The 13,401-nt window shown below is 41.0% G+C and overlaps 1 protein-coding gene across 15 annotated transcripts in view; it reads left to right on the top strand.

The window, feature by feature from the left end:
- Nfat5 (nuclear factor of activated T cells 5) overlaps positions 1-13,401 on the top strand; it is a 113,540-nt gene that overhangs the window by 87,631 nt on the left and 12,508 nt on the right. For 9 of the 15 annotated variants that reach the window (XM_029563805.1, XM_029563793.1, XM_029563817.1 and 6 more), the window contains 3 exons: positions 4,211-4,294; positions 9,095-9,243; positions 9,955-12,472. In XM_029563805.1, the coding sequence (XP_029419665.1) occupies positions 4,211-4,294; positions 9,095-9,243; positions 9,955-12,472 (2,751 nt within the window). The remainder of the gene's footprint in view (positions 1-4,210; positions 4,295-9,094; positions 9,244-9,954; positions 12,473-13,401) is intronic. The other 6 variants (XM_029563794.1, XM_029563810.1, XM_017798322.2 and 3 more) reach the window with 1 other exon arrangement.

Below are 13,401 nucleotides of genomic sequence, written 5' to 3'. Positions count from 1 at the left end.
TCGATGACTACTGAGGAAAGACATCTGAAGTTGTCCACTGACCTACACACGTGTCACTCATACAGAGTCTTACACACACATACACAGGGGTTGGGGAATCCAGGCACGATTTCATCATGTTTGTGGAGGCTGAGGCAATAGGATTTTAAGTGTCAGGCTGTGCACACTGCCAGACATAAGCACTTCTAACACTCTTGGGGGCTGTGTGGCTCTAAATCATGTATCACATGTGTATAGCTAACTTTGTATAGCTAAACTTTGCTGAACTATTAAAACAGCTTAATTTTTTTGTTTTTTAACATCAGTCTATGCAGACACAGAAAGCACATTAGACATCCTTTACTGTGGCTCTGCATTGCTGATTCCTATAGAAATGGTATTATAATACTTATTCTTATAATTTTTTGCTGTTTTGAAAACAAATTATTGGCCAGGCATGGTGACACAGACCTGTAATTTCAGCTACTTGGAAGGCTGAGACAGGAGGACAGTAAGTTCAAGGGCAGCTTATGCAATTTAGGGAGATCCTGTCTCAAAATAAGTAAAAAGAGGGTTGAGGCCATAGCTCAATGGTAGAATGCTTGCCTAGCATGATGAGACCCTAGGTGATCTAGCCACAGTGCTGAAAATTTCTAATAATTTAAAAGTCGAAATTTAAATGTTTTCAAAGATTAGTTTTTGCTCTTTAAATCTTAATTGTTAGATTTAATGCCATACATAGAATTTTTAAATGTATTTCTTTTTATTAATTTCCTATAAGTAATTTGTTGAACCTGCTATTTAGGTTCTACTCAAATAAATTTTTAATTCATTTTTAGGAGTTGTATACAATCTTATCTTTTACTCATTTAGAGATTATATTTTGATATTGTCATGAGGAATAATCTTTTTTGTTGTTGAGATAGCATCTCCCTGTAGCCCCAGCAGCCTAGAACTTGCTGTGTAGACTAGGCTGACCTTGAACTTACAGAAATCCGCTTGCCTCAGGCATGCACCACCATGCCTTGCAGGAATAGTATATTAAAAGTAAATCAATTCAAATCCCTTTTTGGATATATTTATTTATGAATGTAAAATAAATACATCGAGGGTCAATGAGATGACTCAGCAGGTAAAGGCACAAGCTGGCAACCTGACTCCCCAAGGTTATGTTTTGACCACACACATGCCATAGTGTGTGCACTCTCCCTCCCCAGAAACTAATAAATTTTAAAAATTTAATGCACTGAAAGTCAGACTAGGTAATTCCAGTTTGTAATCCCAGCACTCAGGGCCTGAGACATTAGGATTGCCAGTTTGAGGTCAACCTGAATTACATAAAGAGACCCCCATCTCAACAACAACAAAAAAGCTTGACAAATTTAAATTAGAATGTATTTTAAATAAAATGAACACCCTGGGGCCAATAGGATTGCTCCATGAGTAAAGTGCCCACAGCCAAACTTGATGACCTGAGTTTGATCTCCAGGACCCATGTGATAGAAGAGAAAATTGATTCCCACAAGTTGTCTTCTGACTTCCACATGCTTGTCATTGCATGTGCACACATACACACACAATAAATAAGTGTAATAATTTTTTAATTAACAGGCTTGAGAGATAGCTTAGTCTGTAAAATGCTTGCTATGCAAACATGAGGACCCAAGTTTGATTCCCAGAACCCATGTTAAGGGAAAAACAAAGGGGGCTGGAGAGGTGGCTCAGTGGTTAAGAGCACTGGCTGCTCTGGCAGAGCACCTGGGTTCAATTCCCAGCACCCACATGGCAGCTAACAACCATCCAGAACTCCAGTTCCAGGGGATCTGACACCTGTCCTCCATGGGCATTTCACAACATGGGTACACTTACACACATGCAGGTAATACACTCATACACATAAAAAGAAAATAATAAATTTTAAAAATGTTTTAAAAAGAGAAAAACAAAGAACAACACCCAGGTAGATCTTTGTGAGATTGAGGCCAGCCTGGTATACATAACAAGTTCCAGGGCTGCAGAGTGAGAATCCCTGAGGTATGCTGGCCAGCCAGCCTACTCTAATTAGCAAGCTCTAGGCCATGAGAAACTTTGTCTTAATAAACAAGATAGATGGTTCTTGAGGTTGACCTCTGACTTCCACATACATGCGCATACATAAATACACACTCAGAAAAAGGAATTTTAAAAAATTAGGGGCTGAGCCGGGCGTGGTGGCACATGCCTTTAATCCCAGCACTCGGGAGGCAGAGGCAGGTGGGTCTCTGTGAGTTCAAGGCCAGCCTGGTCTACTTAGTGAGTTCCAGTACTGCTGGGGCTACAGGGAGACCTCAAAAAAACCAAAAAAAAAAAAAAATTAGGGGCTGGTATGGGTGTGGAGACACACACCTTTACTCCTAGCAGGCAGACCTCTGTGAGATCAAGACTAGCCTGGTCTTCATAGGGAGTTCCAGGCCAGCTAGGGCTGCAGGGTGACCCTGTCTCAAAAAGACAAAAAAACCCAAAACCCCATGACTTCAGTCTCCAGCACCCACATTGAAAAAAAAAAACTGGGTGCAAAATAAAACATTTTTCTGAGGGAATGGGGAAAGATAACTCAAGGGTTATGAGTACTTGGCTTCAAGAGCAGCACAGGATTCCATGTCAGTTCCAGCACCCACATAGTGGCTAAAAACCATCTGTAACTCCAGCTCTATGGGCTCTGACTCCCTCTTCTAGCCTCCACAGGCATTACATACATGAGTGCACTTAAATACATGCAGGCAAAACACTCATACACATAAAATAAAAATAAATATAACAAAATAATTTTCTTTTTGGTCTTTTTGAGACAGGGTCTCCCTGTAGACCAGGCTGACCCCGATCTCACAGAGATCTGCCTGCCTCTGCCTTGCAAGTGCTGGGATTAAAGGCATGCGCTACCATGCCCCACTAACAAAACTTTTTTAAAGCTGGGCGTGGTGGTGTGTGCCTGTAATTCTAGCACTAGAGAGGTGGAAGCAGGAAGATCTCTGAGGCTTACTGGCCAGTTAGTCTAGCCAAACTCATGAGCTTCTAGTTCAATTAGACACCATGTCTCAAAAAATGAGGTGGAGGAGCTGGCAAGATGGCTCCAAAGGGTAGGGGTGCTTGCTACCAAGCCTGAGGACGCGAATGCAATACCTGGAACCTACATGGTGGAAGGAGAGAATCAATTCTCGCAGATTGTCCTCTGACGTCTGCATGGATGACTAACATATTTGTACCCACTTACATATATACATACTATATAAGTAATTTTTAAAAATAATTAAAAAAATAAAAATTGAGAAAGATACCCAACGTCAACCTCTGGCCTTCACATGCACATGTGTGTGCGCACACGCATACACACTAAAGAATTCAAACTCATGAAAACATAACCCTAGCATGCACATCTGAAGCAGCACCTATTCATTTGCAATTTAACATGATCATTTAGAAATGATTTCTGTTTGCTGGGTATGGTGGCACATGCCTTTAATTACAGCATACCTAAGGCAGAGTCGGGAGGAGGATCTCTATGAGATTGAAGCCAGTCTGATCTTGAATTCCAGGCCAGCTGGGAGTACATAGTGAGACCCTGTCTCCAAAATAGATAGATGGGTGGATGGATGGATGGATGGATGGATGGACAGACAGACAGGAAGGAAGGAAGGTGATCTCTGTTCATAAGCATATTAAATTTAAAGTTGTCATAGAAGATTTAATTGCTATGGTAGTCTTGCAGTTCTCTATTCATGCTAACAAAGATTCTTTTTCAAAGTTTTACTGAAAGAATAATGCCGTAGATAGAGTGTGTTCATGGCTGTTTTAGTTTAGCTTAAATGTTGATTGACTAATGTTTTGGAGTTGGTTCTTTTTCATTAATTTATAAGAGTACATGATACATTTTTTTTCTTACTGATGCTTGATATAGTTGGTAAGTTCTAAGTGTCTGCTCTTCCGGTATTGTCTTCTATTCCTGCCTTACCAATATGGAGAGTGTTACAAGAAGGTTCTTAAAAGTTTCTGTTTCGATAAGTGATCATAAGCTCTGCCTTCTTGGAGATGAGTAAGTTTTAAAGAACAGAGTTCTGGTTATAATATTTGCCTCAGCCTCAAATTTCTACTAATCCAGCCTGTGACATAAGAAAATACTCCAGCTAAAGAATGTCAAGATACATATTTTTCCAGGATGAATAAACTTAAGTGCATGAACTTTTTTTTTAAATAGCAGCAGCTGGAGCTTTGAATGTAAATGTGAAGAAGGAAATATCTAGTCCAGCAAGACCTTGTTCTTTTGAAGAGGCCATGAAAGGTACTAAGTTGATTCTTCTCAAAAATTGTACTTAGGTCATCCTGTGTTCATTAGCAAACCCTAATGGTGTTTTTCTCTGATGTATTTGTAACACTTAGCAAGGTATCTTCCAAATTGTAAAATAAATATTTGTTTAACTTTATTGAATGTAGAGACTTGTTTTTCAATTTGATATTTTCCTTCATTCAGCATACAGACATACTTAAAACATATTAGGGCCCAGTGTGGTGGCTCATGCTTTTAATCCCAACACTTGGGAGACAGAGGCTGGTGGATCTCTGTGAGACTGAGATCAGCCTGATCCTCAAAGTGAATTCCCTTCCAGCTGGAGCTACAGGGAGACCCCATCTCAAAAAAATAAAACAAATATTGTGTCGGGTGTGGTGGCACACGCCTTTAGTCCCAGCACTCAGAAAGCAGAGACAGGCGGATCACTGTGAGTTCAAGGCCAGCCTGGTCTACATAGTGAGTTCAGGTATGCTGGGACTACAGGGAGACCCTGTCCCAAACACACAGACACGCAGACACAGACACAGACACACAGACACACGAGACACTGTCTCCACACAAAAAAAAAAAAAAAAAAAAAACCCAAAAAAACAAATATTGGACCAGGTACTATGGTGCATGTTTGTAATCACAGCACTCATGAGACAGGAGCTCATGAATTCAAGACCAGCATGGGCTACATAACAAGACCCTATCTCAAAATACCAACCAATATGTTAGAGTAGAGGAGTTTGTTTGCTTTTCTCTTATTTTTTAAATTTCTCCATTTAAAAACCTTTAAAAGTCTGCCACCTGGCTCAGTGGATAAAGGCACTTGCCACCAAGTCTGATGACCTAGGTTCAGGCTCCAGAACCCACATAGTGGAAGGAGAGTTTTCCTCTGACCTCTACACATGCCGGTGGCACTTAGGCACCCACGCACATACACAAGATAAATAAACTAAAACCCAAGCCCCTTAAAAGTTATGTGTATAAAACAGAAGAAAATGTAAAATCGAGATTATGAAACTTGCTTCTAATAAGGTTAGTACTTGGTATTGAGGCTGAAAAGATTGAAATAGGAACTTTAGAGATTTGAAAAAGTTGCATTTAGATCTATTCATTCTTCCTTTTGACATGTTTATTTTCTTCCCCACCCATTAAAAAGAGTAGGGAAACAGGCCTGGTGCCTTCAATCCCAGCATTGGGAAGGCAGAGACAGGCAGATCTCTGTGAATCTAAGGCCAACCTGGTCTACATAGTTCTAGGCCATCTGGGGCTATCAGGAAACCCTGTCTCAAAAAAAAAAAAAAAAAAAAAAAGGCAGTGATGACCCAGGTGTGATGATTCATTCCTCTAATGCCAGCACTCAGGTGTCTGAGGCAGGAGCTTTGTGAGTTTTATTAAGGATGATGTAATACAGTAGGGCAGATTCAGTCCTCAGAGAATTCTAGAGTTACAGAATGTAGTGATAATGCTTTTGTGCCTTTATGTAAAAACATACAGATTAGTAATGACAGAGTTTATAATTCTGGATTTTATTTATATTTTCCTGCTCTTAAATTCCTATGAATTAAAGTAGAGGAAAAATTTTATATGCTGGGTGTGGCAGCCTACTCCTTTAATCCCAGCGCTTTGGAACCAGAGGCAGATGAATCTCTGTGAGATTGAGGCCAGTCCAGTCTACATAGTGAGTTCCAAGCCAGCTGAGGATACATGGAGACCATGTTTCTCAAGAAAACAAAATAAAACAACACCACACACACAAAAAAATTGTATGTCTATCTGTGTTTTTCAAGGGGAATAATAAGCTTAAATTTTATTGAGTACAATAAGATTTTTTTTTTAAATTTTTTGTGTGTAAGTGTATTGCCTGCATGTATGTGAGTGTACCCGTGTCATGCAACGCCATGGGCGTCAGAAGAGGGCTTCAGATTCCCCTGGAACTGGAGTTAAGGACGGTTCGTAGCCGCCATGTGGGTGCTGGGAATCGAACCTGGGTCCTCTCTGTAAGAGCGGTCAGTTCTCTTAACCGCTGGGCCATCTCTCCAGCCCCTTGTACAGTAAGATTTTTGTTAGTAGTAAAACTGACCATTCACTTACACAGTAGTTCAGTATAGCTTGCTGTTGTAATTTCTGACTCTGAACATTTTCCAGAGTACATTAGTGACAAACTGTGTAATAGCAAATAAACTGATAAGGAATATTCACAGATCTGTGAACAGTGGTAATAGATGTTTGTTGGGTGATAGTCTATGCTGAGCTCTTTTCAGGAATTGTGTTATTTAATTTTCCAAGCTTAGTGAGGTTGATGATTTGTTCTTGTTTTTATAACAAAGGAAACCAGAACTACAGAGAAGTTAAGTAATTTGCCTAAGGTCACTTAGCTCAGGTTAGAAAAGTAATTGTGGAGCTGGAGAGATGGCTCAGCAACTAAGAGCACTGACTGCTCTTGAAGAGAACTCAGGTTCAGTTCCCAGCCGTTACAACCATCAACCATCAGTAGCTCTAATTCCAGAAAATCTGACACCCTCTTCTGACCTCCATGAGCATTGTACAACTCTCATACACTTACATACATGCAGGCAATATACTCATACACATAAAATAATGAAATACTTTTTAAAAAGATAAGTAATTCAGCTGCATTAGATGAATCTGTAAATCATTCAAATAAGTTCATATTTATTGGATGAATAATGCCTAATTAATTAATGCATCTGGGATGTTTGTAGTCTAGCCTGTTTGTTTGTTTGTCTCACTTTGTGGGGCTGGCTTGGAATGCCTGACAGTCCTCCTGTCTCAGCCCCCTAAGTCCTGGGATTATAGGTGTGAGCCTGACTAGTCCATCCATTAATGCTGTATTCATAGAGGATCAGACTGAGTGGAACACAACCCAATCCCACGTGAAATCTTATATATAAGAATATAAATTGGCTGGGCGTGGTGGCGCATGCCTGTAGTCCCAGCACTTGGGAGGCAGAGGTAGGCGGATCTCTGTGAGTTCAAGGCTGGGATTAAAGCCATGTGCCACCATGCCCAACAGGTTTGTCATTTTAAACAAAAATAATGGGGACTGGAGAAATGGTTCAGTGACTAAGAGCATATACTGCTTTTCTAGAGGACCCAAGTTCGATTCCCAGCACCCACTACTGATCTTTAATGTTCACAGCAGCCTGATCTTTTTTTTTTTTGGTCTTTTTGAAGCAGGGTTTCCCTGTAGCCCCAGCTGTCCCGGAACTCACTGTGTAGACCAGGCTGGCCTTGATCTCACAGAGACCCACCTGCCTCTGCCTCCCAAGTGCTAGACTACAGGCATGCACCACCACGCCTGGCTACAACTGCCTCATCTTTAAAAAACGAACATTCAGCACCTTTCAACCACCAGAAGACTTAGTTTCTCCACTGGCAACACAGAAATAGCACCTGTGCTGTGACGGGCTTTAAAAAGAAAAAAAAGAAATTGAATATAGCTTCAGAACCAGGAATTTTCCTTGACAGATGGCTTTTTTTTTTAATGTTTATTTATTAATATTTATTTAATTTTTAATATTTTAAAAATCATTTTATGTCTATGCATGTATTGCTTGTGTGTAGGTAAGTGCGCCTGTGTCATGCAATGCCTGCAGAGGACAGGAGAAGCTGTCAGATCCCCTGGGACTAGAGTTACAGACAGTTGTTAGCTACCATGTGGGTGTTGGGATTTGAACCCAGGTCTTCTGCAAGAACAGTCAGTGTTCTTAACTGCTGAGCCATCTCTCCTGCCCAAATGGCTTATTTTTATGATTTCTTGAAATCAGAACTTTAGTTTAGTGTCAAGGTACAGCATAGGCAATTTATAAATTTGTGTTACGACAATAATCCTTTAAGGATCGTTGTTACTATTATTATTATTACTTTTGTCTTTTTGAGACAGGGTCTCCTGGTAACCCCAGCTGGCCTGCAACTTAATCGCTGTAGACCAGGCTGACAAACTCTCAGAGATCTGCCTGCCTCCCAAGTGCTGGGATTAAAGGCGTATGCCACCACACCTGGCTAAGAATCATTCTTAAAAACAGCCATGAATTACACTAAGGTTTTTTAGATCTTGATACTCAAAAATGATGGTGTCATTTCATCTTGAAGCTCTCTCCCCCTAAAGTAAGCTTTTCTACACTATGTGTATTTTTCACACAAAAGCAATGTAAGTCAAATACAATAAATGTGTAGTGTACACTATTAACAGTTTCTTGGGAATATTTCTAGGTGGTTTTCAGTATCTACATCACTACCTGTAGATTTCAGTGTAAACAGATTGCTTAATAACTAGTTCATGTTTAGGACCTATGGTGAGTATTGATGTGCATTCTTTCTGTCTCTGTGTATGAGATGTTTCACTGAAAATAGGAGAAGTAGTTGAGAGCATGTAATTGTCTCTAACTGTTTGTAACTATGTGACCAGAGTTAGGCACCTCAAGGAACCATGAAGGTAATCTGATACAGTCTCATTTTAAAGGTGAGGGGCTAGAGATCTAGCCTCAGTGGTATAGTACTGGTCTTACATGAACAACGCCTTGGGTTCAGTCCCTAACACTGAAAAAAAAAAGTCCATTTTATGTCTTTAGATTATTTTATAGGTTAATAAGCTGGGGCTTAGCAAGTTAAGTGATTTGGTCAAGTCCACCCAACTAGGAAATGACGGAAGTTGAAGCTTAGGCAGGAAGCTTACAAGTTTGAGGCCAGTCTAGACTACATAGTGAGACACTATTTCAAACAAAAAAGATTGTTTTTATGATTTCCAACCTTTCTTTTTGTGTGTGTGTCTGTGTGCAGCAATGAAAACTACTGGGTGTAACTTAGGTAAGGTGAGCACTCTTCCTAATGCCCTGATCACCCCACTCATATCAAGCAGTATGATTAAGACTGAAGACATTACTCCAATGGAAGTAACAGCAGAGAAAAGATCTTCCCCTATTTTTCAGGTGAGGTATATTAACTTGTACCCCAAATCTTTACCTTACATACAGAATTTTTGCTATATTTACCTCTTTTTTGACATTTGTTTTACATTGGCTATGCTTAATGAATTTTGCTTTTCAGCGTAAGTGCTTTATACTTTAGTAAAATTGCTTACAAAGTAACTTTGTACATTTTGACAAGAGAAGGAATTGATAATACCTGTGAGTACTAATGAAGGTCCCACAGGTTGATCTTGGCAGCTGAGGCAGTAGAGTGAGTTCAAAGCCAGCTTGGCTATACAGAAAGACCCTGCCCCCAAAATTATTAATGTAATTAAAATATTAATTTTAGCATTTTAAAAGTAGAATCATTTGATTGTGCTTTCTTCCCCAGTCCTGCCCTGTAACCCTCCACTTTTGACTTGGTTTTCTCCATTGCAATGTTACTGATGATCACAAAATGGAAGTGTTTGAACGTGGCTACACACAGACCATATATTAATGTTCTCTTATCACAAAGCCTATCAATAACTGATTACCCTTCTATTTCCTTGATTATCCTTACAGTACTGAAAGTAAGATACCATGTTATAGAGAGTCCTAGTCTTGTACTCGTTTCTAATCGCTAGTGTAGAATGGACAGTTGATTCAGCATGTATTTTTTTAAGTGACTTTTAAGTAGCATATGCAATTGTTTAATGTTTATACATGTTATTTGGAACTTTTTTCTTTCAGACTACAAAGACAGTTGGATCAACTCCGCAAACTTTAGAAAATATTTCTAACATAGCAGGAAATGGGTCTTTCTCATCACCGTCATCTTCCCACTTACCTTCTGAAAGTGAAAAGCAGCAGCAGCTTCAGCCCAAGGCATACAACCCAGAGACTCTGACAACCATCCAGACACAAGACATCTCACAGCCTGGAACCTTTCCAGCAGTCTCTGCCTCTAGTCAGCTGCCCGGCAGTGATGTACTACTACAGCAGGCTACACAGTTTCAAACACGAGAGGCTCAGTCTAGAGAAGTATTGCAGTCAGATGGTACAGTGGTTAATTTGTCACAGTTGACTGAGGCATCGCAACAGCAGCAGCAATCTCCGCTCCAAGAACAAGCACAGACATTACAACAGCAGATTTCATCAAATATCTTCCCATCACCGAACAGTGTGAGTCAGCTCCAGAGCACTATTCAGCAGTTGCAAGCAGGAAGTTTTACTGGCAGTTCTGCTGGTGGCAGCAGTGGAAGTGTTGACTTGGTTCAACAGGTTTTAGAGGCACAACAACAGTTATCTTCTGTTTTGTTTTCTGCTCCAGATGGTAATGAGAATGTTCAAGAACAGCTTAGTGCAGACATTTTCCAACAAGTCAGTCAAATTCAAAATAGTGTAAGCTCTGGGATGTTTTCTTCAACAGAGCCTACAGTCCACAGCAGACCAGATAATTTAATACCCGGAAGGGCTGAAAGTGTCCATCCTCAGACTGAAAACACCTTGTCTAATCAGCAGCAGCAACAGCAGCAGCAAGTGATGGAACCGTCAGCTGCAATGGTGATGGAGATGCAGCAGAGTATTTGCCAGGCAGCGGCCCAGATTCAGTCAGAATTATTTCCTTCCACTGCTGCAGCAAATGGCAACCTCCAGCAGTCTCCAGTCTACCAGCAGCCTTCTCACATGATGAGCGCACTGTCTACCAATGAGGACATGCAAATGCAGTGTGAACTGTTTTCTTCTCCCCCTGCAGTTTCTGGAAACGAAACTTCAACGACCTCCACACCCCAGGTTGCAACCCCTGGCTCTTCTATGTTTCAGACATCAAGTTCGGGAGATGGAGAAGAAACTGGAACACAAGCCAAACAGATTCAGAACAGTGTCTTTCAGACCATAGTCCAAATGCAACATAGCGGGGACAGTCAACCCCAAGTAAACCTTTTTTCATCTTCAAAAAGTATGATGAGTGTTCAGAATAGTGGTACTCAGCAACAAGGTAACAGTCTGTTCCAGCAGGGGAATGAGATAATGTCACTTCAGTCTGGGAATTTCTTGCAGCAGTCTTCTCATTCACAGGCTCAGCTCTTTCATCCTCAGAATCCTATTGCTGATGCTCAGAACCTTTCCCAGGAAACTCAAGGCTCAATTTTTCATAATCCAAACCCTATTGTCCACAGTCAGACTTCCACAGGGTCCTCTGAACAAATGCAGCCTCCAATGTTTCACTCTCAGAGTACCATTGCTGTGTTACAGGGCTCTTCAGTTCCACAAGACCAGCAGTCACCCAACATATTTCTTTCCCAGAGTCCTATGAATAATCTTCAGACTAACACAGTAGCCCAAGAAGAACAGATTTCGTTTTTTGCAGCTCAGAACTCAATTTCTCCACTTCAGTCAGCATCAAACACTGAGCAGCAAGCTGCTTTTCCACAGCAGCCTCCAATCTCACACATCCAGACCCCTATTATTTCCCAAGAGCAGGCACAACCCTCTCAGCAAGGTTTATTTCAGCCTCAGGTGTCCCTGGGCTCCCTTCCGCCTAATCCAATGCCTCAGAACCAGCAAGGAGCAATTTTCCAATCACAGCACTCAATAGTTGGCATGCAGAGTAACTCTCCATCCCAGGAACAACAGCAGCAGCAGCAGCAACAACAACAACAACAGCAACAGCAGCAGCAGCAGCAGCAGCAGCAGCAGCAGCAAAGCATTTTATTCAGTAATCAGAATACCATGGCTACAATGGCATCTCAAAAGCAGCCACCACCAAACATGATGTTCAGCCCAAACCAAAATCCCTTGTCTAATCAAGAGCAACAGAACCAGTCCATTTTTCGCCAGCAAAGTAGTATGACCCCAATGAATCAAGAGCAGCAGCCTATGCAATTTCAGAATCCGCCTACAGTTTCCTCACTTCAGAACCCAGGTCCTGCCCAGTCTGAGTCAGCACAGACCTCTTTGTTCCATAGCTCCCCTCAGATCCAGTTGGTACAAGGGTCACCTAGTTCTCAAGAGCAGCAAGTAACACTCTTCCTCTCTCCAGCATCCATGTCTGCATTGCAGACCAGTATAAACCAACAAGACATGCAGCAGTCTCCTCTGTATTCCCCTCAGAACAACATGCCTGGAATCCAAGGAGCTACATCTTCACCCCAACCACAGGCTTCTTTATTTCACAACACCACAGGAGGTGCAATGAACCAACTACAGAATTCTCCGGGCTCATCTCAGCAGACTTCAGGAATGTTTTTATTTGGCATTCAAAATAGTAAGAAACTCTTTAATTTCTCCTTACTCAGCCAGAATGGTCAGACAATTATTATTATTATTATTATTGTTGTTACCATTATAAGGAGACAAAGTAGCCATTTTAAGAGTATAGATTGTATTTAGAATTATACCAAATAAAGAGTGAGATCGTGAGCAAGTTATTTGACCTTTAGGTACCTGAATTTTCACATTTAATAAAGTGATCACTTTAGGGTGGTTGTTGACAGTTCAGGCCTGTAGCCCTAGTTCAGAAGTGGAGGGAGGAGTTCAGGGACATCCTTGGCTATATAGTGTGTTTGAGGCCAGCCTGGGATAGATGAGCCCCTCTCTCAAAAGTAAAATAAAATAATACAGTACAATGCAAAATAAAATAAAAAATAAAGCAATAGTTTCTGTACTTCAAAAAGATTTTAAGAGGGTTGAATGTGTTAATATATAAAAATGTCAATTTGTCATTTTAGGCTGTAAATTTGAAAGGAAAATAAAGTAAGAATGACAGATATCTCAACCAATTAAAGTAAATAGTTTGTGAAGAGGTAGACACCCATCTTCCGTGTTTATATCAAGAAAGTACTGCCAGACTTGGTGGGGCATGCCTTTAATCCCAGCACTTGGGTGGCAGAGGCAGGCAGATCTCTGAGATCAAGGCCAGCCTGGTCTACATAGCCAATTCCAAGTTAGCTGGGGCTACGGGGAGACACTGTCTCAAAAAGGGAAAAAAAAGAAAAGAAAAATTACATAAGGGGGCTGGAGAGATGGCTCAACAGTTAAGAGCACTGACTGCTCTTGCAAAGGACCCAGGTTCAATTCCCAGCACCTACATGGCAGCTAACAACCTTCCCTTCCAATTCCAGGGGATTCAACACCCTCTTCTGGCTCCCAAGGGCATTGTACAACATGACTGCACTTGCATACCTGCAGGCACTA

This window comes from Nannospalax galili, unplaced genomic scaffold (assembly GCF_000622305.1).
Source record: "Nannospalax galili isolate Female #2095 unplaced genomic scaffold, S.galili_v1.0 scaffold410, whole genome shotgun sequence".
In the NCBI taxonomy this organism is placed as follows: domain Eukaryota; kingdom Metazoa; phylum Chordata; class Mammalia; order Rodentia; family Spalacidae; genus Nannospalax; species Nannospalax galili.
Note: the sequence above shows the minus strand (reverse complement) of the source record. Positions and strands in the feature narration are given on the sequence as shown.